Below are 27,394 nucleotides of genomic sequence, written 5' to 3' on the forward strand. Positions count from 1 at the left end.
AGTAGTGGCAAAGAGCTTGCTTTAATACTTGTATACACTGTAGATTCAGTTTTGAGGTGAGGGTTGCGTTAAAGTTGATCAATTCTCAAGATTTGCGACGCAGTCCAAAAGTAAATAACGGCGGTCTGCACAAATATTTCACCATAGCCATCGTCCTGATAAGTTCCTTCAATAAATTCTGCCGCAGAAGTAACACTAGGAAGAAAGAAAAAAGAAAATAATAATAATAAAAAAAGAAGTAGCACTAGGAGAAGACGAAAGTCTTAAGTTTCCATTTACTGTTTAATGGCAATTTAATCCTGTACTACTGCCACGACTACTGGGAGCTTGAGGGCTATATGCCCGAATTTGAAAAACAACAACAACGAACACTTGCTAGCCTGCGTAGCTTGGCGGCTTAAGCAATTTTTTAAAGCAATTTGAGCGCGAGCGCACAAAGCGGCGAAGCTGCGAGGAACCGCTTTCCTGGATTACCCGCATTTTTTTTTATTGCCGCCCCCTATTACATATTTTGACAACCCGATGACAGGTTTTGTGAATCGTATTAACACAGCTATAAATCAGAGCATAGATCGTAATAAGAAACTACCAGTCAACTTGTCAGAGAAAAGTCACTATGATACTGTAGAGTCTATCAAAACAATCATCTGATCGTGTGTGCCATGCCTGTGCGCGCAAAATGAGAAACGCTTTTGAACTTCATAATTTCATCTACTCGAGCCTGCAGATAGTGAAGCAAGCCGCGATCGAAGTCCTCAAACAAGAAAAGGACATAAAACATCAGACGATAGTTCCATTGCTGTGAAGTTCAGCGATGATATTTCTGAAATTTGGTCGTCGATTATACTCTTTAACAGCGAAACAACAACGATACTGGTTCTCGTAGACGGCAATTCTTCTCTTGTGAGCGCAAACAGAGAAACACGGTAAAAATCATGCTTTGCCTGTTGGGAAAACGGCCATCACATCTCTCCCATGAGGCAAATTGTTTACGGCTGTTTCTTGCTCGTGTTTGGCAGTTAACAATTTCGCGATATTCGCGAAGAATTTTCAGGCGCGATAACGCTTTCGACAACGCTTTCTCAATTATTTTCTGTTTACACGCCAAAGATCTGCGTTGTAATCAATGTTAGGGGTGGCGAATGGTCCCTCAAAAGCTCTGGGTCTCGTAAAATTTTAGTCGAATTTCACGGGTCTCGCAGTCTCGTTTTTTTAGTGGTTATGTGCGTCTCGCAGTCTCGAGTTTTCTATGAAGCTGTCTCGGAGTCTTGATTTTTCGCAACGCTAGGTGTCTCGAAGTCCCAATTCGTTCGTTTATCTATTTTTATAAATGACGTCTTCTCCTCACTTGATATGGAATCTCAATGAATTTCAATGAAGCAACTTACAAATTTTCCGAGAAAAAGTTAATCCTAACTTCTCCTAATTGTCTTAATTCCACAAAAAGGTACAAAACCTACCGCAGCGTCCGTTTTGGGGCCAGAAAAACAGTTATTTTTCTCTAGGATATCATAACGCAGTGTGTTATAATCGAATTTCGAGTTCCAGTCAGTTCCAAGAAGCTGGCTCAAGGCTGTACAAGCTCAATCTAGCTCTCAACTAAATCTGGGGCTCGAATTTTAAGAGTCTGAACGTCTCCCGCTCGCACTCAAAACGCTTTGAAGTCTCGGTCTCGTGATCTAAAAAGTCAAAATGTCTCGGGCTCGCAAAGCAAAACGCTTGTCTCGCCGTCTCGCAAAGTCTCGCTTTTACCATTTGCCACCCCTAGTGTTGTTCCTTGGAGCTGTCCCTTGGGAGATTAGCGAAAATTTTGATTGATGTGTTAACCTTTTGATCCAATGGCAATGGCCCGTGCGCCAGCGTACTGGACTAACAAAAAATGCCGGTCATCCGTACAGACAATTTCACAGTTGTCTCTCTCCCAGGTTCCTCGCGGCTTAGGCTCTCGTTACGGCGTCTTCGGCGCTCGTTATCACGGCTTTCTTAGCGCGTTCGAATTGCTTAAAAACCGCCAAGCTAGACAGGCTAACACTTGCCAGTTGATCGCTTGGAAGTGCATTCGTCAAATGAACCTGAATGAGCACGACACGCTTGGATGGAACTATGTTTTGCGATGAATGGGCTTTACTTCTGTGTCATGGTTGATGCTTGTCTTTTAGTATCGGCGCTTGCACAGTGCAAAAATGAACTTCGGGATCCGTTTAATCAACGGAAAGCTGCACCAGCCTCGTAACAATATCACACAAGTTGCAACGTGACTACTTACGTATACTAGCTACTCAGTGGAGGGGCCGGGGGCAAATCCCTTGCCCCGCGCGCGCCGATCATTTTTGATTTGGCAAGGTTTTCTCATTTCAATATTGAAATTGAAAAATCCACCCATTGATTTAATATTTTGGACTAGTGTAATCTTATCAGTATGACCGAACGACGGCAATCATTACACCTTTTCAATATTTTATCTACTTTTAATTCCTCAGAAAATAAAACGAGTTGCTAATATGTGACCAGGGCAGAGGAAGCGGATATGGACCTGAAATTCACTTTTTTCTTTCCCGTTATTAGCCGTTCGTTTTTCATAGACAACACAATGGTCAACCCATGAATAAAATGACTAAAATCATAAGATGGGGCCAAGAAACCTTCCATAAAAAGTCCATATCGAAGCTGAGAGGACGATTTCTCACTTTGTTTCTCATAGGACTAGTGCCTTTCCCTTTTTTCCTGACAACACCAGAATTATTGGCCTTAAAAATAGTTCGTCTTTGATTTCTTCGGCTCAAGAAACATATATTTAAGTAACGGGACATGCACTCTTACCGGTATGGGACTCAAGGGAGGGTGTGGACCGTGAACGTAATCGTCCTAAAATGCGATAGGCGTTATATTTAAGGTGTTATATGTCGCATCCGGCATACATTAGTGTTATATGGTGTCTGCAAAAATCATAATAGCTGGGAGAAAAATACATTTTTGATAACACTTCTACATATATCATGTATCACGAGCATTAACATAGCTGAATTGGAAGTGGTGTTAATACAGACTTATATTCTTAGCCATCACTAAACCTAGCAGCAATTAAACAAAAGATGCAACTGAATCCTTTCGCCTGTACCCGTAGTTCAGCACTCACCACTGGCCGTACATTTTTTTTTTACAACAGAAAAGGCTTAGTGAACGTTACACTGTAAGTGACTTTTCGAAGCTGCACTGAGATTGACAAGCCACTGAATCTATTTATAACTTGAGCATTCTTTCACCATGTCCTTTAGCTTGTTCATTATAGGGGAATTTCGCTCTCTGGCTTTGAGGGAAGTTCAAAATGATCTCACATGGCCTTGAGCATCGTAACAACGAATCCCATGGTCGGAGCTTATCGCTCAAAATCAAGGGCCCCTGCTGTTGAAAGAAATTGATAATTATACGCTATTTATGACCAAAACGGCTGAAAACACCTACCTTTGGGGCCGCATATGGCCCATATAAGGGAGTACCTCCAAGCACCCCCCTTGAGTCTCATACTGGTGAGAGTGTATGTCCAATCACTTAACTATATGTTTCGCGAGCCGGGGAAATCAAAGACAAACTATTTTTATAGCCAATAATGCTGATTTCGTCAGAAAAAAAGGGAAGGGTACTTTAAACACAAAGTGAGAAATCGTCCTCTCAGCATCTGCACGCGCTTCGAACATGTGGACTTTTCTTGGCCCCATTTTTTGTTTTTCTTCCATTGTGTTCTCTATGAAAAACGAACGGCCGAAAACGGGAAAGAAAAAAAATAATTTCAGGTCCATATCCGCTTCTTCTGCCCTCATATATTGGCAACTCCTTATATTTTATGAGGAAAAGTAGATAAAAATTGAAAAGGTGCAATAATTGTCGTCGTTCGGTCATACTGATAAGATTGCACTAGTCCAAAAAATGAAATCAGTGGGTGGCTTTTTCAATTATATTTCAATATTGAAATGACAAAACCTTGCCAAATCTGATGATCGGCGCGCGCAGGGCAGGGGATTTGCCCCCGGCCCCTCCACTGAGTAGCTGGTAATTGGTCGCGCTACAGCTTGTGTGACATTGTGTGAAGCTGGTGCAGCTCTTTGTTGTGTAAACGGATCCCGAAGTTTTTCACGGGCAACTTACCTCGTTTCCATTGGTAACAATATCAACGGCCGATGGTCGCCTGTCGCGTCGCCTACAATTTCGCGCGCTTTGCTGCCAATGACGTCAAAGGCCAACAAGCTGCCAATGGATACGGAACCAGTTGCTCGTGACAACAACACGACTTTTACGTTAAAACTTGGTAACCAAACTTTCGTCCCGCCTTACTCAACTGATAATCGTAGTAAGAAATTTACGATGATGTGCTTTTTAGCCATCATTTAGACCCAGCTTTTGAGATTTTCTCCCTCAAATTTAGGTAATTTTAGTAGGTAAACAAAGGCCTCAGGGTAGTTTGTCTTCCAGCCTCGCTGGTAAGCTTAGAATTTTCTGAAAAGTTTCCATAGTAATGAATGTACCTTGGAATTGGTATGAAAACGAAATTCCTTGAGCTGCATTTAAGGGGACGTAGCACGCTTCACAAAATCGGTGAATTTTACCTTTCTGATCACGGTCGGCAACCTCAGCTCGGCCAAAATTTAATTTTGGGCCTTAGCAAAGCAAACATAAGGAATTGGAATATAATAAATTGCTTTTTTAGATATATCTGCCAAACCCTTTTCACTGGCAAAAATGAAGGAAAATCATTTTTGGTCCCGAAGTCGAGTGAACTGCTTTTAGCGGGACTTCCACTTAAAAGGTACTCGTTTGACATGGTGAGAAAATGTGTAACAAAGTGTAAAAGGTTGACGCGTGTTTTACGTGTCTTTTGGGGCTAAACTAGCCCAGCGAGCAGAGGTACTCCGTGCCAGTTAACAACCAACAACAAGTTTAACTAGAAAGGTTTATTCTAAATAAATCTTACTTCAATTCCGGCTCCTTTCCTCTTCAGGATTTCACATTCAGTTATCCTTTCATCCAAAATTCTCCACATCTGATAGTTTTCTTTCTCATCTTACAGTTGCTGAATTTTGAACGTTTAATTATATCACACTGTTTCTGTTGCAGTACCCATGTTTTTTTGTTTCACTAAGGTTAAAAGTAAACTTAAAATAATTCAATACAGCTTTCACTGGCAAGTAATAACACCAAGTGTTACTAGAAACTATTTACCGCTAAGAAAACTAAGTTTAACCGAGTAAGCACATAGTAAAATCGCGACTCAATTCTTAACTGTACCACAATACTGTAACTGGAGAGACAACGCCCAAGTTAGCATAAATATCCTGAACTAAAATGGATTGCTGTATCTAAAAGATACATCAGGAATTTATTTCCTTGAGCTCTTCAGCTGATGAATTTCCTGCATGGCAGTTGGAAAATCAACTAAAAGCATATTCATAATTATAAGTGTCAAAGCAGACCCACGATGTCCCAAAATGAACGAAGCAAAATGCATTCGTTCCATTATCAGCAATCACAGATCACGCGGAAAATCACGAAACTTCATAAAGGCTTTCCCCTAAAAATCTTAAATGTCCACAGATGGGGCCCCTATGCCTCAGTCGGGTACAGTAGCTACATAAATATTGCTTTTTTTGTAAGTATTACTTAAGATACAAAATCAATTGCATGTAACACTATTTTATCTTTATGGAAAGTGTTTGATATGTTTGATAATGAAAGAAGTTTCTAGAAGTTTTTATGGCGCTAATTGCTAAAATCTCATTTTCAATATTTTCTTGTTATTGCGTTATTTACTGTAAATTTCTTTGTTAAAGTTGCCCTTTCGCGGCGTTTTTATGATACCACGCCAAGTACCATTTTTTTGCCGATCTAAATTTAGATTTTAAATTTAGCCATTTTTTGTTCCGTCGAAATCAGTAAAATAAGTCGAAAAATAAAAATTCCCTAAAACTGCTATTATGTGAATGTTACCATTCAAATTGTGAAGCAATTTGACTTTTTTTCAATAAAATAGTAGCTGTCATAATAGTTACTTTTTAGATGTTTATAAAAGGCGGTCATCATCATCATCATCGTCGTCGTCGTCGTCGTCGTCGTTGTCGTCGTCGTCGTCGTCGTCGTCGTCGTCGTCGTACGGTCATCATCAGTGGTACACTGATGATGACCGTACGGTCAAAAACGTTTTGGTTTTTAAAATTTAGTAACTTTTAGCCCTTTATAAACAAAATAATAGCTGTTTGAATATATCTTTTTGTCTATTAGTGGGTAATTCTTAAGTCATGGGTTGTGAATACCCCTTCGAAACTGTTGTGAGAGCTCTCAAACCGTCATCGTCGCCGTTTGCCTGACAGAAAAATGTGATTGAATTTTTAATGTCCCGTTGCTGCATTTAAATGCTTATTGTAATATGTTTTTTTCCTTCTTTTTTGTTAGTCTGTTTGTCGGTTTGGTTTGTTTGCCTGTTTGTTTGCTTGTTTGTTTGTCTGTTTGGTTGTTTTGCTTAAGGCTACTGCAATATTTCACCCAAAAATGTATTTAACATTCCTAAACAATTGAATCAAATAGCATCTAATTACTCATGGCGAGACCAAACGAACGCGATATGCCGAAAAAGCATTCCTAATACAGTATGACTAGGTATTTAAAGTGCCCAAATTCGGCCAAGTGAGAATGATATTGTACCCACATATATCAGGTCAGTGACTTGATATCACGGGAGATCAGGACAATAGACACGGCTTCTGATTGGCTCATTACGAATAAGGGTACGGTAAATACCACAAATAATTTTAAAATATGCTCCTACAAACGGATGGTCCGTTAAAGTTCTGACATGGAGCCACACTACAGGTAGTCAGTTTTACGAGTCATCGAGAAATGGAAGTATTCCCAAGGGGTTATTTGTGTCCCAAGCACTGAAGTTACGAGCTTGAAACGCCGTCTATCACACACATGCAGAGATTGACGACAAGAAAAAAACGGTCAGCCAAATTCATCTGAACTGCCCGCTGAAGGAAATCTGCTTACATTGTAACTTCGCTTGAAAAACGCTATTCTCCAGATCTTGCTCCTCGCTTTGTGGATTATCCTGACTGTGCGAATAGTGCTTTGGATAAGCGTTGTTCTATTTTTCTAGCACGGTTTAAACATCGTATATGTCTTTGCCTACTTCTTCTTTTTCATTGCGTTTCCTATAGCACTAAGAAATACATATATAAAAATCAAACCAAATAAGGAACCAAGTAAACTAGATAAGTCGTCAGAAATGGATCTATTGACAAGCCTGTCTTCTCTTCTTTGTCCAGCACTTTTGGAGCGACTGGATGAGCCGTCCTGACTTCTTTCTTGAGCACTGATAGAGCAACTGAGTAAACTGCGTTCTCTTCTTCGCTCCACACGGCTATCGCGACCGCATAAACTGTTAGAAGTGCTGGAGTGACTAAACACGCTGTCAGCATCGCTGGCGCCACTAGATAAACTGCCTTTCCTTTTCTGATCGGAATTGCTAGAGAAACTGGATAAGCTGTTGTCTTTTCTTCTGTCAAACCTGTTGGAGCCACTGAATGAGCTGTCCTCTCCTCTTTGTTTGCCACTACTAAAGCGACTGGATAAGCCGGCTGCTCTTCTTCTCTCACCGCTGTTGGAGCTACAGAATAAACTCTCCCCTCTTTTTTCTGAGCCATTGCTGGAGCAGCTGGATAAGCTGTCCTTTCTTCTCCTCCCAACACTGTTTGACCAACTGAATGAACGGTCTACCTTTCTTTCTTCGATACTGCTGGAATACTGACTGGAGAAGCTGTCCTGTCTTCTTCTCCCAACACTGTTGGACCCACTGAATAAACTGGCGTTTCTTCCTTCTTCACTGCTGGAATATTGACTGGATAAACTGTCCTTTCTTCTTCCTCCCTCAAAACTGTTCCGCCCACTGAAGGAGCTGTTCCCTCCTCTTTCTTCACTGCCGGAATACTGACTAGATAAGCTGCTCTCTCTTCTTCTCTTCACGATCTTGGAACCACTCAATGAGCTGTCCTCCCTTCTTTGTTCGATATTGCTGGGGCAGGTTGATAAGCTGTCCACTCTTCTTCCTTCGACACTGGATAGGCTGTCCTCTTTCTGTCTTGCATTGTCGGACCAATTTGATAAACTGTTATCTCTTCTTCTCTCAACGCTGTTAGGACCATTGAATGATGCGTTGCCCCCTCTACTTTGTTCAGCACTGTTGGAGCGACTGAGAAAACTGTCCTCACGGTTTTGTGCACCAACGTTAACACGACTGAGTAAGCTGTCCTCTCTTATTTGGTCAGCACTATCGTCAGAGCGACTGAAGAAGCTGTCCTGGTTTTCTTTTTTAGCATAATTGGAACAACTGTATAGGCTTTCTCCTCTTTGTTCTACAGCAAATTTGCGGCGGATGAATGAGCCTTCCTCTGATCTTTGCTCAATCACGGACTGATCTTCTCGTGTAGGGCTTCTCCGTCTCGATCGCTGTATTGATGTTCTCAGTCGTTTTTCTCCTGGCAGGGAAGCTCTTCCTAACATTTGCTGCGGTATTTGGACTTTACCTAAGAAAAAAAGTAATTTTCTCGCCATTTGTGACTAAAACATGCCCAGCGTGGCAGGTCTGTGCCCTTCGACTCCCCAAAGACATATCGAAGGGGTGTATTCTTTCGATTAGTGCATAAGCATACGCATAAGCTTAGCGACATAGCAGACACAGTGAGATGCTGCTAAGTGTTATTAATTATTAAGTAGCGACTGTTGTTAAGAGAAAAAAAGCGCCATTGTCTCAACATCTTGCTCCCCTTGCGTACGTATGTTGCTTATGCTTATGCTTACGCTTATATGAAATAATGAAAACCTGCCTTTACGGATCGAGTTTTTCCCCTTTGATGTACGGTCCCATCCAAACACGAAAAGCGAGGGCCATTAAAGAAAAAATCAAAAAGCTCTCTGACTTGCTTTTGTGTCTACACGCTCATGCGGGTGCCCACGCGTATCCACATGTCCTGCATCACGCAGGTTAAATTTGAATTTGTAAATTACACATTGTTGTTTAACAATAAAGGGCTTAGCTTCTTGCACCTTAAGATCTTCATTGAACTTCCGACTCACAAACACAGGTTGGATGACGGTTCCTACTCTAAAATGTAGTCTGCAAAGTTGCCGTAGGATCACTCTAACAGTGTTCGTTTTCTCTTGTGACGATGGATAGGGCTGTGGGTCAGATACTTTAGTGTCGAAAACTTTTTGATAGCCATATTAATCAAATGTTGTGGATATCTAAACTTACAGACCACTTCTCTTAGCTGGTCACATTCTTCGTTGAAATGTGACCAATTTAATGGTCAGATACCGCCATTTTCTGAGAACAGTTTTACGTGCTTGCGAAATGTACCGGCAAATATGATTGCCTCATTCATGAGATGCTTTTCATACGCAAATTCAAACCAGAGTAAAATGTACAAACTGACTCAATTTGCGCTAAAGTGTTTGTTTAGGTTCTAATTAGTATGTTAATCTTCATCTCTAGCCTACTTAAATATTCGCTTTTTTATACTTATTTTCTCTTGATAATGGCGTCTTGATGAATCCAAAACGTCGAGTTCATAAATTTCGCATCTCTTTGCTTTATCACATCTCGATTTAATCATAAATTATTTGGGAATGACAACAACCCAACAAATATGGTGAAATATTTCAAACTACTTACCACGAACTAAGGTTTGCATTATTCCCACAAGATCGTTGCACTGCTTCTCCCAGCTGTACTTCTCGGCATAGCGCATGCGTAGTTCTTGACACTCCCTAAGGGATGTTTCCTTGCCTTTTTCTCGCACACCTTTGATGGCCTCAGCCCACTGCTCTGGATCCTCGGAGTCTACAATCCAAGAAGAACCAGAGGGTACCTGCTGCAGGGCTTCTCCAAATCCACTGTTTTGACTAACAAGGAATGGAAGACCAGCAGCTAAGGCTTCCAGGGCTGCCAAACCAAATCCCTCGGTTCTTGAAGGTATAACAGCAAGATTCGCTGTAGATAACAGTGTAGCTAGGTGATCACGGTTTTCAACGTACCCTTTCACGGTCAGTTGACTTCGACTCAGGCCTTGCTTCAGTAACTTCTTTGCCACTCGTGTTTCATTCCCACTTGCACCTACAAAGATGAGATGGTAACTTCTGTCATTCAGTTCCGCGACTGCTTTAGCAGCAATGTCGAATCCTTTAAGCTCAAAATCTTTAGAGTCACCACGCCCAAATACTAGAACACGAAACTTCGTAACTCCTTGCGTAAAAAGCTTCAAAGTAGATAATTCAGTGAAGATGCTTGGCGTAAGATTGAAGACAGTTTTGCCACACGAGCTGAGATAGGCTGAATAGAACTCAAGAAGTTTGGGTCCAACTGCTACGACAAGATCGGCAATTTTGCACAGATTTACTTCAGTCCATTGTTTTTCATCTCCTTTCGATATGGCACCAGAGTAGGTTTTGAACATCGCAAGCTCTTCAGGGGCAGTATGCACAACTTGTACCCACGCACAATGATGGGTCTCCCTTATCACTTGAGCTGGTTTTCCAAGTTTTACGCCATGAACAATGATTATATCAATGTCGAGATCTCTCGGAGGAAAACTTAACCAATCAAGTGGTTCATAACCAAGTCGCTCTTTTGCTTCCACGATTCTAATATTGTGTTTTCCAGCAGCTTTCTTGTCCTCTTCAGTGCATTTAGGAACAAGGAAGGTGACAGACACGTTCGGGTGTTTAGCCAGCTGTATAGCCAGCTCTCTGTTCATGGTCGACAGTCCGCCTTTGGTAGAATTCCATTCGTCTGCCAAGAGCGTAACATATAATAATGTCCCTGTGGACATTGTGTCATGTTACAGAATCTCCTGCAGAAACGGAGACAGATAAACTCGTTAAAATGCGACGGAAGCGTGGCCTTAGTATTCAGTAATTTTTCAACCCATACATAAACCACGTCAGTTACAGTAGGCTTCATGAAACTTAAATAAACTAATACCTCAACCCTGGTGAAAGGAGAAGAGTTAAAGCCCCCACAAAATCCCCCTCCCACCATGCCCCACGTTTTCCTGAGTTAGGGGTGACAGGTGCATAATTACTCGATCTGACAAAGCTCGTGATGGCTGGCAACATCCTCTCTTGTTAGTGTTATACGAAACCCTTTTTTTACGATTTAGATTATCTTGAAAACCATTTCCTGAAATATAATAGCAATTCATTGTATTTTTCGTATTTTAAGGGGCAACCATTTAGCTACACTGAAATCACTTCATGATGAAAAAAAAAAGCAAAACAAAACAAAGAACAGAATCATACAATGTTCCAGAACTAAATTTTGAACGGCACAAGCGAACTGCAACTGTGATGTCTTACATTAATGCTGTCAGAAAATCTAGGATGTGACCAATTAAGAAAAGGTAAGCGTGCAGGGTGCAACTATCGAGTTATGGATACACGCGGGAGGATGCTAAGCACGAAAGAAGCGACTCTAGCTTCTTGAGTGCTTAGCAAACCTCGCAAGTGCATCCTAACTCGATTGTTGGACACTGCACGCTTACCATCTATTTTACAACATTGAGACTTTTGGGATAGTATATATTGAAACTCGTCCGGCCGGCTTACATGAAGTCAAAAGCGTGATAAACCGCGCGAAAATGTAAACTCAAAAATCTGACAAAGCGACACATCAAAATTTTTCTTGCCAGATCGCGGCGAGTTAATAGTTTCTCGGGCAAACAAACAATTTCAAACGGCCCAGTTAACCTAAATATCAAGCTGACAACAAACGAAAATTAAAGTCGGTAAAAGCGTTTCTCAAAAACTGGTTAAGCTTAAATTTGGATCAGTTTTTTTCGTTAGTTGGTAAAACAACCTGAAATAAACAGAAGACGGAGGCCTAAAGGAAAATGTCAAAAATGCAAGCTTATATTTGTGCGGCGATGCAGTCTTTCCTTCGAACGGCTGTTTCTTTATCGATTTCAATTGACATCGAGCGACGAACGTTCGAGCAAAACTTAACTAAAACCCGGGAACTGAAATAATTCATCAGAGGCTACCAATATTTGTTAAAAATTCAGAAAAGTTCAGAGAAACTATTACTCTTAACGTTTTTGGAACAGATGGATTTCCCATGTAAACCTTTACAAACAGAGATTTGTTAAAGCTCTAACGATCAAGTTTTGTTCGCCAAAAGCATTTTAAAAAATGGCTTTCGATGCCAGAAAAGTTCTACAATGAAAGCTTAATTTTTTTGTCGTCAAACTGCTAGAAATTCTCTCTTATATTTCCGCAATGCCTTGTTACAGACCAGTTTGTTGTTGTTTTGGCCCGTCTCCGAGGACCGAGTGCCTTTGCTTCTACCAGCTGATTCAACTCCTGCTCGCTTAAATTCACAAATTTCCTAGGTGGAGACCCGGCAAAAAAACTTACGCTCAAAATTTCGTAGCTCACAGGAATAATACTCCTCATCTCCGGAAGAATTATTAGATTTTTCCATATTTTAGGAGAAGAAAAAATAGGAATTATGTTTTACAAACAAATAAACAAACTGACGTCAGCGTGCAACCCATCGGTAAATGGATCGAGCGTATTAGCCAATCAGAACGCGCGCTTCGCTAAGGCTATGTTATAAATCCAGATGTTTTTCGCAGAAGTATTTCTAATTATAAGTAGATTAGTTTCAATGAAAAAATATTTTGGGGCTTCGGTGCACTTTCAGCCCGGTATGATTACTTTAAATGCTCACAGGAATAATATTCCTCATCTCGATTGGGATTGTCTTGACGCTGTTGAAAAATTCCTTGATTCGATTCCTTCTTTCTCCCATCTCTTAAGAACGCCGGTTGTTTGTCATGTTTCTTTCGTTAGCGCTGTTTCTGTAGTCGTACAATTCGACAAGAACTCAAACGGAGCCAAGAACACAGTGACACAAAAATTAGGAGTATCGGATCTTTTGTAGACCTGGATCAGTAAAAATCTTTAGAAATAGTAAAAAACGGCAAACTGCTCCTCATGGGAAGCGCTTCATTAACTTCTCTCTTTATATTCACGGCTCATACGAGCACGAATGTATGTGCAGCTGAGTTGGCTTTTCACTTCTTCGTGATCTTTTTTTAACTTCTTCACGTCTTCCATGATTGAAATCAAGAATCAAAATGTCATTTGGCGATTTTCCTCTTGTTAACTAACCTAAGAGATAAAAACTTTCGAACACGTGTGCTCCTTGCGCGCTCTCTCTCTTTCTCTCGTCGCACTCTCTCTCTTTCTCGTATCGTAGTGCAAACTTATTTGACTTATAACGACGGTATGTAAAGCGAGCGAAAGAGAGAGACAACTCAACCTTCTAAACATTTTCTTCTCGGTGACTTGACCATCCGTCAAATAAATATGATACATACTGTTTCGTTTCTCTCACAGATGGCCCATACATTGTAATGAACGAGAGACGAGTCTTGGATTCTTGTGAAATCAGTTACTTTCCCCGTTAAGCCTTGCATGAACAATCCCCTTTTTCCTTTTTTTTTTTTATCGTCTGGAACCATTCACGTACAGTTCTAGTAAAGTCAGTTATAATAAACCAAATTGGTCAGAAAAGCAGCTTAGAAATATAGTGTAATCAATGAGTAATCGATGGGCAATCAATAACTAATGGATTAGTAATCAATAGCATCAATGAATCATCAATGGCATTGATGAGTAATCGATATATAGGCCACAGAATTCTTAGTTATCGATTACTCATTGACCATCACCGATATTCAGTGACCAACCAGTTGAGTAATCATTGATTACCCATCGATTACTCATTGATTACTCATTGATCATCGCTAATAATCATTACATATGACTAATCAGTTGATTACTCATAGATGTCATGGATCATCCATTAGTTTCGTCTAGATTACAGTCCAAAGTATTAGCAGTGAATCAGGACCAGTGGAACGCGCGTTCGACGCCTTCAATTAACTTAAAATATTTCTTCGTTTTTATTTTTTGCCATTTGTAAATATATTTACAAAATAAAAAATGTATAAGGCAAGGAAGCCCAGGAAAGCAGGATCATATGTACTAAAAGCATTCGCGGTCGAATGTCGATCGATTCCTTTAATGGATACTTAGTTGTTTAGTTCTAAAGTTGATTTTTGGCGGGGATGGAACATCATACACCTATTTGCAGGGTTACAAGCTACATCCTTCAAATCTGGTGAATAAAATCTTCTACCTAGTATTTTAACGTTGCGACTCACAAATTGTGTAAATTTACATTTTGGAATAAGTTATTTGCCATCGTATTCCCATACAAACACTGTAATTTCTTTTCTTTTTCACTTTACCTACCCGTCAAGATGGCGTCGAAAATCGTGACAAGGTCCGGGATTCAAAATATGCCATAGCCCCATAAAAACAATTTTGTCACCAGTGCTAAGTAGATCCATGAAGGCTTCCTTTTATAATACCACCCAATCCTGGATAATTAACGCGATTCCATTTACATGTGTTGGGGATACATTTGAAGTCTAATGTGCGGCCAACTTTCCGGAAATTTTGGTAGATGTCAAAGACGTTTCTAAGAAACCGATCTCATTAAAATTCTGTAGCCTGCGAACACAGGCGTATTTCCGGCTGTCGCTTGTCTCCGCTTATTTTCGGCGGACTCGCGCGTGTGTACTTTGGTCTTTCCCACAACATCAGATAATCTTGATGTGTCAACAGTCACCACAAGGAGCCAGTTGCACCTTATTTGGTAAACTATTTCTCTCATCTGTCGTGCCCTACTCTCGCTATTTTCGACTCTGTGATCACAATGAGAGAAAATGATCAGGCAATACTCATAGTCTGCCCGTTTATTAATTTTGATTCACTATTTTACCTTTTATTACCGTATGTATCGTGGCATCATATCACATCAGTGCTCAGGGCGTTCAGGTTTGTTTCTGAGTATGACACAGGCGTATATGTGTAGTACGCGCGCGTGTGGCACTTGCGCTCGCTCGCGTGTCTGTGCAAGGCATGACTCGCGCGAAAAATGGTACATTTCATGTTTTTTACCCTACTGCCATCGTATGTTGCTCCTATGTATTCGTATGTAAACTAATGTATTGGTATATAGCCTGTATATTTCCGTATGTATCTGTATGTACTGGTATGTTACTCGTATGTACTAGTATGCTAGTCGCATGTTACTCGTATGTTACAATGCATTATTTGTGCATGGTTACGCAGGCATTCAACAGAAGTGACTCAAGTTATAGGGGAACATTTGGTTATAATATTTGCCTCATTAGCTAAAGTGATTCAGTTTCCGATCATGCCACAAAAATCAATCAGTTCTGAATATTGAAAGGGTACAGCACGATTAACTGTCCCAAGGAATTTGAGACCGATGAACTTTTTGTGCGATTGACACCAACAACGATCGCCCTATTCAGTATGAAACAATGATGCCAACGTGAATAAATAAAGACATTTTTCTATTGTCGATTTTCGATTTCTCGATTTTTCGCTTTCCGCTTTCCGCTTTATAATATCAAGTAGACAAGTTAAATCTAAAGGAAGTTATTTGGTCAGAAACCATTCAGTTAGACCGTAATTTGTAGCATTCTGCAAACCTCTGTTCTTCAAATATTCATTTAACGTGATCGAGCCTCCGACACAAACAGAGCTGCATCGTCAAAATTATGCCACAAATATGCATGCAGAAAGCTTTCAACGGAGCAACTGCTTTATAACGAACAGTAAGCCTTAAAATATCGGCTGGTGACAACGCATAACATAATATATCCCTGATTCTTGAATACAATTTTAGTTCCCTTTAATGAATACAAAATTCTTATAATCACATCATATCGATCATAGACGTAATTTATTTTAATAGCAGTAAATTTTCATGTGTTGGCTATAGAGCCATATACCTTATGAGGCCATTTTTTCACACTACACAAAACTGTAACGGGAGAAGAGAGAACTGTTTAATATCTTCCTGTTTCAAAGCGGGAGATAACAACACGAGTGTGCCAGAAATTTGTGATCGATAGCAAATTGTATAACCAAATAAACAGATTCACTTTCGTTGTCTTGTGCGTTTTGTACATTGCAGTAAGACTTTTAAAGATAGCTCAGCATGTGGTGTGAAACTTGTTGTCGACAAATATATACAAGATCCCGTACGTCATATTGACTGCACATAAACTAGCCTCCTCGCAAAGCGGGCAAAGCGGTGAGTGAGTACACCGATCCTTTTGGTTAATGATTGAATTTCCTATAAACGGAGAGATCCAGCTCCTAATTCTTTACTTAAAAGTTGGACATATTTAAGTAGGAAATCAAACTTTGATAACAACGTATACATACGAGACAAAACGGAATGTATTAGTAAAGAAACTTTTCAAGGCTTACGACTCCTTTTTTCTTACCTCCACACTTAAAACCGAAAGCCGGATTCAGTCGGAAAGTAACATTCCGGTTACCTCACCAGGATGAACAAAGGCGTCACCAGACCATGCGAGGGCTTGTTTTAGCAGGCTGAGGGTTGGCCGATTGAAGATCCAGGTGGATCACCTCCAAATTGGTCCTAAACTTGTTGAGAGTTTAGGGGCGATCGAAATGCGAGCAAACGAGTAAACACAAACGAAGAAGCAAAGTCTTATGGGATAAAACAATGTCACGCGATATTACAAATTTGTCACAAAATAGGCTACAGACTTTAAAAAGAAATGCACGCTAAAAGTATGAATCAATTGTTATTAAATTAAATTGAGGAACTCCTCAAAAGAGATGTTTTTTTAAGGCTGGTATCGACTAGACACGGAGTCGGAGTCGTAATCAGAAGCGCTGATCGATGCGATCTAGTGAAAATCAAGCGGACAGTTTCGGAGGTAGAATACCTTTTCCGCTTATGACCCCGTCGCTAAACTAAATTACCGGAGTAGAAAGCAGATGCCGAAAAATAAACCAATCACAACACCTAAGATCTAGTATTTTGATTGTTTTTTCTGCATCTGCTTCCGATTCCAACAATCTAGTTTTCATTGGATCATAAGCGACGGAGTGGTAGGCAGAATCAGACGAAAATGGAAACGTTCTGATTGTTCTCGTGGACTCCGAATTCGTGGAGCTTATGACTACACTTACGACTTCGATTTTCGATTTTCACTAGGCCATAACCACGCTTACGACTCCGACACCGACTCCCTCAACCGACTCTCCATTCACCACGACCCGTAATTTTTTTTCCTAATCAGCGGTCCGTTAGTGTGCAGCCCGCTGCTACGTTATATAGGCATAGGAACATGAGCATGTAGTCATGGGTGTTTGGTGAGAAAAAAAATATGAAAATGCATTATCATAATCGATGTCAGTAATATAACGCAAACTGCCCCTCATCAATAGACCTCTTTAGACTGTTACGTCATAGGGTGAAAACGTGACTTACATTGGGTAAACAAACATTCGTGTTTGCAAAGGAATTGCAGCGAGAGACCGCGGAGTTAGGATACGTTCTCTTCTTTCGACGTAATTTCGCTTGTTTTCGTTCAAAATGGTGCACTACTGTTGTGCTTATGATTGCTACAACAACTCAACTATGGAAGAGCTATCTTGGCATGGATTCCCAGAGGACAAGAAACTCCTCAAGGTGAACACGTGTAACCTGATCGCTCGATCGCGTAAATTTGTGTTATATGTGGACCTGTAATTTAATCTGTTTACCTTGTAGGTTTGGATCTCTAGGATAAAAAGGGACACGAAGAAAGATTTTGCGGTCACGAAATATTCAAAACGTTGTTCAGATCACTTCCGAGAGGAAGATTTCGTAAACCCTCACGCTAATAAAAGGTATCTGAGAGCCGGCGCTTGTCCATCAATTTTTAGCTGGACTAAACAAACACCTGAGCGATCATTACCAGAAAAACTAAGAAAGATCGAGGAGGTGAATCTTTTGCTAGAATCGGAATTAACGGAAACGGCATCCGAGGGTGAAGGAGAATACGACGAAACTGGTAGGGAGAACTTTGTCTCGCGTTCCATTCAATCAAACATTGACATACCTTGCGAGCATAGGTTCTCGGTGAGTGTTTTGAGAGATATAGTGCACAGAAGAGGTAATGAAAAGAAATATTTTAGCCATTTAACTGGGTTTTCCAGTTATGAAAAGTTTCGAAGGGTACTTGAGTTTGTTCTCCCTAGTGGTCATCGAAAGAACATCACATACTGGAACACGAAGGCGAGCAAAGAGCGCAAAATTGATACGTCGTTGTTATTCGACTCTGATCAAGAATCACAAAGTGATGATGATGGGAGCTCGGAACCAGAAGCTGATCCTGGTTCTTCAAGAGATCATGTTCTATTTGTGGAAGACGAGTTTTTACTAGTTATGATGAAGCTTCGTTTAGGTCTAACCAATCTTGACTTAGCAATGAGATTTAATGTCGCAGAAGCAACAATATCAAATACATTTATTACATGGCTAAATCTGTTGCTTATCCAACTTGGCACCCTGAAGATCTGGCCTCACAGGAACGTCATCCTAGAAAACATGCCCAAAAAGTTGAAAGATTATCCCAATAACATTATTATAATTGACTGCACTGAATTAAAAATTCAGTGTCCTTCCTCCCTTGTTATTCAGTCCCAGAGTTATTCAAACTATAAATCTACAAATACATTGAAATCCCTGGTAGGAGTCGATTCCATGGAAGACTTTATGTTTGTCTCACAGCTATAGACAGGATCCATATCCGACAAACAGGTAGTTTTTAGGAGCGGATTTCTCGATTTACTGTCAAGAAAAAAGGAAGTATCAGAAATCTTGGACGGTGACAGCATAATGGCTGACAAGGGGTTTGACATAGGAGGAGACTTACAGAAAATCGGACTTCAACTTAACATTCCTCCATTTTTAAAAGAAAAACCTCAATTTAATGAAAATGAAGTCATAAGAACACAAACAATAGCTAAACACAGGATTCAAGTTGAAAGAGCCATTGGGAGGGTCAGGCGTTTTCTTCTTTTCAACAGTAGACTCCCAATCAGCTCACTGGGAACCATAAATCAACTTTGGACAGTGTGCTGTTTGCTCTCAAACTTTATGGATCCTATTTTAGCTGAGGAAGTCAAAGACTAACTTAATAATCAAGATCTACTTGCAGAACAAAACAGTGACAGAAACGTGAGACACATTAAATACCCTGTACCTAATGCTACCAGGGAAAGTTAAGTAATGCACTTGTTTGTAACAATAACAAATACACTTACTTTCCTTGCTTTTCCATTCAAAGGAGCCTCAATTGGTGCATTAATGTTGATGCAGTATTAACAGTTACTACTCTCAATGGGATACACTGTAGGTGTGGCAAAGTGACTGTTCACATGGATTAACAGATGTTGCCCTTTCTTTGCTCAAGAATGGAATGCAATGCTTAAAATAAAACATGGTTAATTTAGGTAACAGTGTATTGTTCCAGTAGGTAGGATCAAAGTTAATACGTTGTACAAAAAGACTACGTGATCCTGATAGATATATTACAAAGTAACACCAAGGTAAGCCACTAAGGGCAAGTTGTCCCTGGATTTGTGCATAATAACCTTGTTTATCATCAGTTCTAAGCTTTGGGACTCTATCAACCATACTGCAGGGGAAGTTTCTATCCTCGCATGCTGCTTCCATGGTGTGATTCCTCCAAGTGTAGGGACACTTGATTTCTAGTAATCCAAAGGGACGGTCAGAAGTTGGGTCAAACACCTTACCATCTGGGGTAGCACCAAGGTAGGGGTGGGTGGGGTTAACAACAAGACCACTGTCATATACTGTAAAGTTGTTATCCAAGTGTTTCTGCATTTTTCTTGCATAGTGAGATCTAACTACTTTTTCATTTTGTTTTCCATGACGAATTGATGCTACATTTGAAAGATCCTTTGCTTCAAAAATACTTTTAAGAAATGGCTCTGTAGGCTCTTTTTTTCTATGAAGTTCTTTCCCAAAATTTGAAGCTGTTAGTCGAAGTTTACGCTCTTCAAACCATGTGGGCTCCTGAGCTTGACTAACAGTGTTGATCTGAAGGTCCCAAGCTCGTTCAATGTTTATGCTAGTGCTTTGCAAAATTGGATCCGACATCGTATGTGTAAAGCTACTGGGAGGAATAAATGGCTGACTGCATGCACTAGAAATTGGAATCTTGGGAAAAACCAAAACCCCCTGTGGTTGCTGATCCCTTGGAAGTGTCACACAATTGTTTGGTTTATAAAAAGCAAAGGTTGTATTGGTTTCCTTTAAATCAGTCAGTTGATACCCTAAAGTTGAACCAAGAGGGACATTCCCAAAAACAGTATGTGTAACTGTTGAACATTCCTGATCACTGATCAGGTATGAAAAAGGGGAATGTTTTTCTTTGTTTGAAAGATAATGACACATTTCCATCACATGTTGCGGCTTCCACCCATTTAACTTGAGATGTTTACCCCTCGCATCATAAAGTTTACAAGTTACTGGAGCCAGTTTTCGCTTGCCACCTTGGTCAGATGAGGCTTTGACAAAGGTACATTTCATTACTGGTTCTGGTTCAATACTGGCACCTCATGGCTTGTGTTACTGCTGCGGCACACTTGTACATGTTTGATCTGCTGGGATCTCCGTGATCCCCAACATACTCCAATGATTTAGCAGGTACAACAAGGCAAAAACATGGTTACAGTGGCCTCCAACCCTGCAATTAAGTTATTTGTATTTTGTCACATTGCAACTCATCAATACAATACATTTACATACACATGGAAATATGACTAAAATTTAACTCTCTATTACTAATTGCACACTGTAAACAATGCAAAAATATTGATTTCCATACATTATTGAAACATGATTGTATATGTTGCAGGTTAAATTGGTTCTCGGGTTACATCTGTTTCCAACCTAAACTGATTTGCTTCAACCTGAACATAATTTATAAACAATTTATTGGACTTCAAAATAATTCAGATTATTGCTAAAATTGCTATCTACAGGTTAAAGCAGATTAATATAGGTTGGAAACAGATTTTACCAAAAAAAAAAAACATTTCATCTGCTAACATGCACACTGACCATTGGATTTAATGAAAGCATAATTAGAGCTTTCAAAATCTGGATAAAATGTAATGAAAATTTTACCGCGTCCAAAACAAAACACAAATCTTTGTATTTTTGATAAATAACAAATTACGGCAAGTTCAAAAAGCCCAGTTAACTATCGTCGGTTTTAAATCGACGAAACACTTTTCGGCTTAGTATTCGATGTGTACGTGTGACTTGTAATCCTGACCTGTGGAATGTGACCTAAAGTCACAGCCTACACCAGCATGATAATTATATTGTAATTGTGGTGGAACTTCGAGTTATATTTACCCCGCTTTGCATGAGCATTCTGCTTCTTCCACATTTCCTTTATCCTCTCTGTCTGCAGCAATCTTCAATTTTACGGTATGACGAGCTTCGCTCTTCTTCTGGCTTCGGAAACAACGGCCTTTGACATAACAAGTCCTCGATCGACTGTCTTCTTCTTTCACGAATAGATTATGAATGTAATTTTCTGTAAAGAATTTATAACCTTTTTCTCCAATTTCTTTTTTTCCACATCCTTTTAGAGGATTTACTATTGTTATCGCGGACACTTTAGCGAGATTTCGCAACGATTTCGTCCACGCTACAACAGAAAATTCATTAACGCCCGCCATCTTGAATGTTTTGTTTACCCTAGTAGACCACGTGACCGCGAAGCTAAAGAGGTCTATTGAGATGGTGTGAAATACTGGCTACCAGTTATGCGTGACACCGTCGTGCTGTATTCTGGGAATAATTAACTTCCGGGCTACCTTGTTCTATAAAGAAAGGATGAACAGCACGCGTTCGTTACATCTATTGTAACTGTCATACAAGTTTCAACCAACATATACTGTACACATTAAGATGGAGAAGAAAACCGTTCACCTTTTTAACTGCGACAGTTTATTTAATCTGGACTCGGTGGAATCGCTGTTCACTTCTGAGGTGAGGAGCAAACTTAAATTCAACATTTCGATCGAGAAGCACTACTTTAGGCTTTCCCAAATGTCTGAGATGAGTGATAGCACAGTTCCCGGCCTTAAGATGGATTTGGCCGTTTTCGTCGTTGAAGCAAACGAATCTCGGCTTTCAATTAACGAAGACAACGCTGGAATTGGTTACGCGAAGATTTACAGAGCGTTAAAGGAGGCCACAGGTGAGTCATTGAATGGAAAGCAAATGATGATAAGCTAGTTTAGTTTATGACACGTATTTCGTATGTTTTTACCACCCAGAGGAGATGAGCGAATGTTATAATTTGATTATTGATGCTTGAAAATGTTCCAAGCTAGTTCCGTTCCATGTATGAAAACTTACTTGATATCCGTACTTTGTACTTTCGTTTTAAATTGAAAATGGCAAGTTGAAACCCATTTAAACATGTTATGTCCCACATAAACACCTCTCCGTTGAAGAACCCTGAAATTTTGAGCATTGTTTTGTTAGCAATGTGTCACCTCATTCTTAAAGAAAGCAAATATTAAATGGAAAGAAACGCTTTTTCTTTGTTTGCTGGTGACTGTTACAGTTGAATTGAAAATGCTGCGTCACGCAATCATGCACTGAACTGCCTCTCCTCTCTGCAAAAGACTTAATGGTCGTCACGCGCGACTCAAACTTTGAAACCCTCACATGGGGACATTTTTGCCTGACGTCTTGTTTGCATTTTGCATTATAAGTAAAGAAAGAGTCCGAAAGAGCTTATGAAACTTTGCAATTAGTTCTTTGGGTCTAATATTGAAGGAGATACTGACTTTGGTGCATGGCAAATGCGATAATGGGCCCATACATTATTTGAAACATTTTGAGTTTTTAAGCCACGTCACACAACAGGTATCCACTACATCGCGTTCAAATTTTTGGGAAATTTTATGAGAAACTGTAGCACTGATGAGGCAATATTGTATACGAAGATTTCCCTGGCCATTTCATTTCTTATCAAGACGTGCCCGAAAACATTGATGTCTCCACCTCTAAAAGACGCAAAATCAACGAGACAAACGAATAGGACTGCCAGTGTTTTTAAGATGTAGATATAGGATGCGTTCCTTTGAGGTAATCTGGAACAATATCAGTAATCCAAGATCACTCAAATCATGGTACATCAAAGTAGTCGATTAATCCACTATAGTCACGGATTCACTGCTCCTTTGATGCACCATGATCCAAGTGATCTTGGGATCACTGATCCTTACACCTAGGATAACCAACTATAATTTACGAGGTATTGGCTTAAATGTTGTACAGCCACCATATAACAGCCTTGTCATGCACAACTCCTTTCTGTATAAGATTGCCCACATGTGGAACCAGTTACCAGCTAGCACCAAATCCTCGACCACCTTGGCACAATTTCGTTCTCGTTTGAATGGTGTGGAGTTTGCAGGGTGCCAGTGTATGAACTGCATATATACTAGCTCAAATGTTTAATATTAGCACTAGTTACTTTTAGGAATATTTTATATTTTAATTCTGGATTCATCTAAATCGAATTTTCCTTTTTTTCCCCTTTTTAATGTTCTTAATGTATATAGTTACATTAAGAACATTAAAAAGGGAAAAAATGATGATGATGAATGTATATAGTAATTGTAAGTAGTAATGCCTTTGTAAATAGTTGTCCGTTTTTATCATGAGCCCCCGGCTCGGGAGATTGGGCAACGACTCCTAAAGTTTACGACTCTAAATAAAGTTACATTACCTTATCCAAATCACCCCAAAGGAACGCAGCCATAGCTCAGATATTACATGTGAGAATCATTAAGTGGTGGACTGATTATTGCGGTATGATAGTTAAGAAGAACCTATAGTATGCTGGCAGCCGGTCTTTTCTCTTAGGGTCAGACGAGTGTTTATCCGTTAGCACGAACGCATAAGGGTGGTGTGGACGAAAAGGGGTTGGGTTTTGCGAGTGCCGAGCGCATGTCTCGTCCCAATGCCAACGAGTGTCTCGCCTCCCAGCCTCTTTTCGAGAAAAAAAAAAAGACTGCCAACAGTCCAAGGCGAATCCGGCAGAGCCCCAAACGGTACAGCAATCAAACCAACAATTTCAAAGGGCGCCAGTGAGCCACCGGCCAAAACTGTTGGTAGGGGTGCGAGGTGTTGGAAGAAACGAGATGGAAAAAAAAAAACCCAAAAAAAACAGACATTTTAAAGTCAATAACAATAAAGCCTTGTTTACACCATTTCTCGCAGCCTTTTTTCACATCGCCTCGCTTGAAGGCAAAGTTCTCTATCACGAATGAATATGTATTTTAAATGTACTAACGTAATTCGCCCTTACTGATCATTTCTTTCTAAGGCGACAACGTTATCATAGTCATCGGCGGAGACGATAACTACAAAGACCGTGAAGAAGAAAATAGAGTTGTTCTTTCACGATGGGCTAAGAGAAAGATATCGTCACAATTTAACGAGGAATACCTTGATGGAAGGAAAAGTTTCATCTTTTCTTGGAACAAACAACACAGAAAGATCCACGAGGAGGCTCTACTGCATTACTTTGAGAAGAAAGGACAGAAGTTTGAGCCCACTACGGTAACAACTGAGGGGGAGTAAAAACACTTTTATGGGATCGACACCACAGATTAGGGACCGTCCATTATTTATGGGTATATGGGGCTGGTGATGTTTGATAACTAGTTTTGTGATATCTAATGACCCTTCCTCTTATCAGACTCTTATGAGAAATGTTTTACCCTGTCCCCCTCATAATCCTAAGTTTTTTCAGATTACCCCCCGGAAAATGACAAACTCAAATGAATTTATCAAGCTAAACTTAATAATATTAGATAAAATTGCAATATTAGTGTAATATTGCAAGTGCACTGATTAACAACAGGACAAAATGTTAACACGCAACTGTTTATAGATTGGACGTTGTTGTTTGTGGAGGTCGACTGTATTTGGAATCAAATAGTTCGTGTAATTGAGTTGATGCTGTTCGGTACATAACAAAGTAGGGAGATCTGGAAGCGTACTCCCCCGGGAAAACTTAAATCTTCAAGACCTCGGAAACGCTATAAGGTATTCTGGTAGAAATTTTTGCGCCGTTATAGATGCTGTCAATGCACTTAATGGTAATCATTTTGATTGACCCCCCTTACACACCATATTTTTTGACCGTTCCCCCTTGAAGTCATATGTTTTGGATTGACCCCCCCCCCCCACCCCCTTAATTGTGTTTTCATGATCAGTGAAACAAGACGACGTCTGTAAAGGAGGAAAGGTTTCCGAGTAATCGCAAAAAAATCCCGCCCTCTTGCCAGGCTGAAATTCTTCTTGACTAGTGATCACCTCTACTAATTAATTACTGTGTTTGCCATGGACTGGCTGGATAAGTTGAGTCAGGGTTGTTGGATATAGCTTATTACCATGCATTGTCTTGATTTCCGAGTATACATGCCAAGATCGATCATTCTTGAAATTAAGAATGGACTTACAGAATGTTCATTGCGCGGCTTTTATGTGTATTCCAAGGGAGCGACTTTATTAAGTTCACACTTGTGTGTTCGCTGTCATACTAGTAGCACGGTCTTGATCAGTCATGATAAGTCGCTACCTGATTACCCCAGAGAAAAAGGATCGATGTTAAGTTGTATCAGTTAAACCCGGCTTGGAAACCTTTCTGACTATTTTCTTCCCCTTATTATCAGGTTGGGGTTGTGAATGAAGTTGAAGAAGCATCCAGTAATGAGCAGAATCCAGAGGCTGACGGTGCGACAGGCGGTGCTGAAGGTAAGCTAATAGGGAGTTTAAGCAAATAACTACGGCTGGTGCTACTACGACTACCGTGACTGAAAAGGTCTGGGGAGAGTACGTCTCGGTGGTCTGCCAAATTTTAAGTTTAGCGAGTAAAGCGAAATACAAAGATGAAAGAAACATCGGCTAAGGAGTTTAAAATCTCTTTTATTTAGTTTCTCACAGCCAAATGGCCTCGCTCAAAGGACGATGGCCGTTATTCGGTAGGACTAACAGATTATTTCTGAGCGAAAGCGAATGCCATACATTTCGTACCATGACAATTTGATGGGTGAAATAAATAATTTCAGAGACAAATATCTCAAAGAATATCGAGTGAATAGCACAAATATATCAATACTCAAAGAAGCAAAATAGCATCGTATAGTTATCCAGATATAAATCTTCACTAAACCCTCAAAGCAAACTTAACCGAAGAAAAACAACCTCGCGCTCAACACGAATATTTCACTTGACTCGCTTCGTCATTCCATCACCTTTGCCAAAACTTATCGTAAATTCAGGATACGGATTTACAAGCTTATGAAAGGCAACCTTGATACAATCTTTGACTTAAATTGAGTTTAAAGGATATAGTATCCAATGGAATTCTTAAAATGCCGAGATGTCCGTTGAAAAGGGCCAGAGAAGCGAAATAAACCCGACATAGTAGCCACTACGGCAAAACATCCCGACTCACGTAGTCAGATTTCACGCTACGGTTGGATGCAACCGACGTACATGCGCAGTGTCTCATTTTGGGGGGGAATTTACTTCCGGCAGCCGTATCAGCGTCAGCCGTATCAGCGCCAGCCGTAGCGATTTGCTTAAACACCCTATTGACGGAAGAAGAGACAACCAGATATCACAGCTACGTATCAACTGTTATGAAAGTCGCCGCTTGTCTTGTTTGAGGTACAACGCTGCGTCTGGCAGCACTGATTTTAGAAGCTGGAAAGTAGACTTTAAGTGATGATTAGTTCAATTATTTTTACTATTATTATCAGTGTGTATCTACTGTTGTTACAGTTAGGTTACCCAGAAGACTCAATGTCCCTCTAACGAAGTGGATAAGATCAAATGGTCTATGACACTCGATTAGAGATATGGAGATCAAATCTTCCATCCTAGCGCTTTATGTATCTGTTTTTCATAGTTTCCTGAATTTCGCTGCAGGCTTTGCAAATAACCAACTGGCTAGCCTCCCACCAATCAGATTCTTAACGTTTCATGCTCAATTTTCAATATTCGTTTGTCAGTTTCAACAGTATGCAAATAGCACAGCAGTGCTAGATCCACTGACACTTTAAGTTATTTATTGAAGTTATTTCTGTATTATTAGAAACGCAGCCACGGACTCAAGAAGAAGGCAAGGAAGATCCGGAACGAAAGACAGGTTCAACAGGTGACCCTAATTTGATGGAGGCCGGCGGAAATGGAAAGGTCGTTACTCTGTCGGTGTGGCGTTCTTTGACCCAGTGCTGCACGATACTTTGAGAACAAATGCCACACCTTTGTGTGCTTGAAAGAAGCAACTGTTTAATTTGAAATAGT

At 40.1% G+C, this 27,394-nt stretch overlaps 3 protein-coding genes across 3 annotated transcripts; 2 read left to right on the plus strand and 1 right to left on the minus strand.

Annotated features, from left to right (window-relative positions):
* Positions 1-3,298: 3,298 nt before the first annotated feature.
* LOC145493304 (uncharacterized) lies at positions 3,299-16,521 on the minus strand. The gene is made up of 3 exons (XM_081472743.1): positions 16,440-16,521; positions 9,719-10,895; positions 3,299-8,570 (listed from the first exon to the last, which is right to left on the minus strand). The coding sequence occupies exons 2-3, from the start codon at positions 10,872-10,874 to the stop codon at positions 7,174-7,176; spliced, it is 2,553 nt and encodes an 850-aa protein (XP_081328869.1). The 5' UTR covers positions 10,875-10,895; positions 16,440-16,521; the 3' UTR covers positions 3,299-7,173.
* Positions 16,522-17,563: 1,042 nt separating this feature from the next.
* LOC145493345 (uncharacterized) lies at positions 17,564-18,748 on the plus strand. The gene is made up of 2 exons (XM_081472801.1): positions 17,564-17,659; positions 17,741-18,748. The coding sequence occupies exons 1-2, from the start codon at positions 17,564-17,566 to the stop codon at positions 18,746-18,748; spliced, it is 1,104 nt and encodes a 367-aa protein (XP_081328927.1).
* A 3,114-nt stretch (positions 18,749-21,862) lies between these two features.
* LOC145493362 (uncharacterized) lies at positions 21,863-27,337 on the plus strand. Its single transcript, XM_081472825.1, has 4 exons — positions 21,863-22,256; positions 24,402-24,637; positions 25,756-25,837; positions 27,183-27,337. Exons 1-4 carry the CDS (start codon positions 21,965-21,967, stop codon positions 27,335-27,337), a joined length of 765 nt encoding a protein of 254 aa, XP_081328951.1. The 5' UTR covers positions 21,863-21,964.
* Positions 27,338-27,394: the final 57 nt, after the last annotated feature.

This window comes from Orbicella franksi, chromosome 7 (genome assembly GCF_964199315.1).
Source record: "Orbicella franksi chromosome 7, jaOrbFran1.1, whole genome shotgun sequence".
Classification (NCBI taxonomy): domain Eukaryota; kingdom Metazoa; phylum Cnidaria; class Anthozoa; order Scleractinia; family Merulinidae; genus Orbicella; species Orbicella franksi.

Bases quoted from the DNA above. Each gene is read 5' to 3' on its own strand.
- LOC145493345 (XM_081472801.1), top strand. From the start codon at position 17,564: ATGGTGCACTACTGTTGTGCTTATGATTGCTACAACAACTCAACTATG. The intron at 17,660-17,740 runs GTGAACACGTGT...TTTACCTTGTAG, and splicing joins AGGACAAGAAACTCCTCAAG to GTTTGGATCTCTAGGATAAA.
- LOC145493304 (XM_081472743.1), bottom strand. From the start codon at position 10,874: ATGTCCACAGGGACATTATTATATGTTACGCTCTTGGCAGACGAATGG. The intron at 8,571-9,718 runs GTAAGTAGTTTG...TTTTTTTCTTAG, and splicing joins AATGCAAACCTTAGTTCGTG to GTAAAGTCCAAATACCGCAG.
- LOC145493362 (XM_081472825.1), top strand. From the start codon at position 21,965: ATGGAGAAGAAAACCGTTCACCTTTTTAACTGCGACAGTTTATTTAAT. The intron at 22,257-24,401 runs GTGAGTCATTGA...TTTCTTTCTAAG, and splicing joins AGCGTTAAAGGAGGCCACAG to GCGACAACGTTATCATAGTC. The intron at 24,638-25,755 runs GTAACAACTGAG...CCTTATTATCAG, and splicing joins AGAAGTTTGAGCCCACTACG to GTTGGGGTTGTGAATGAAGT.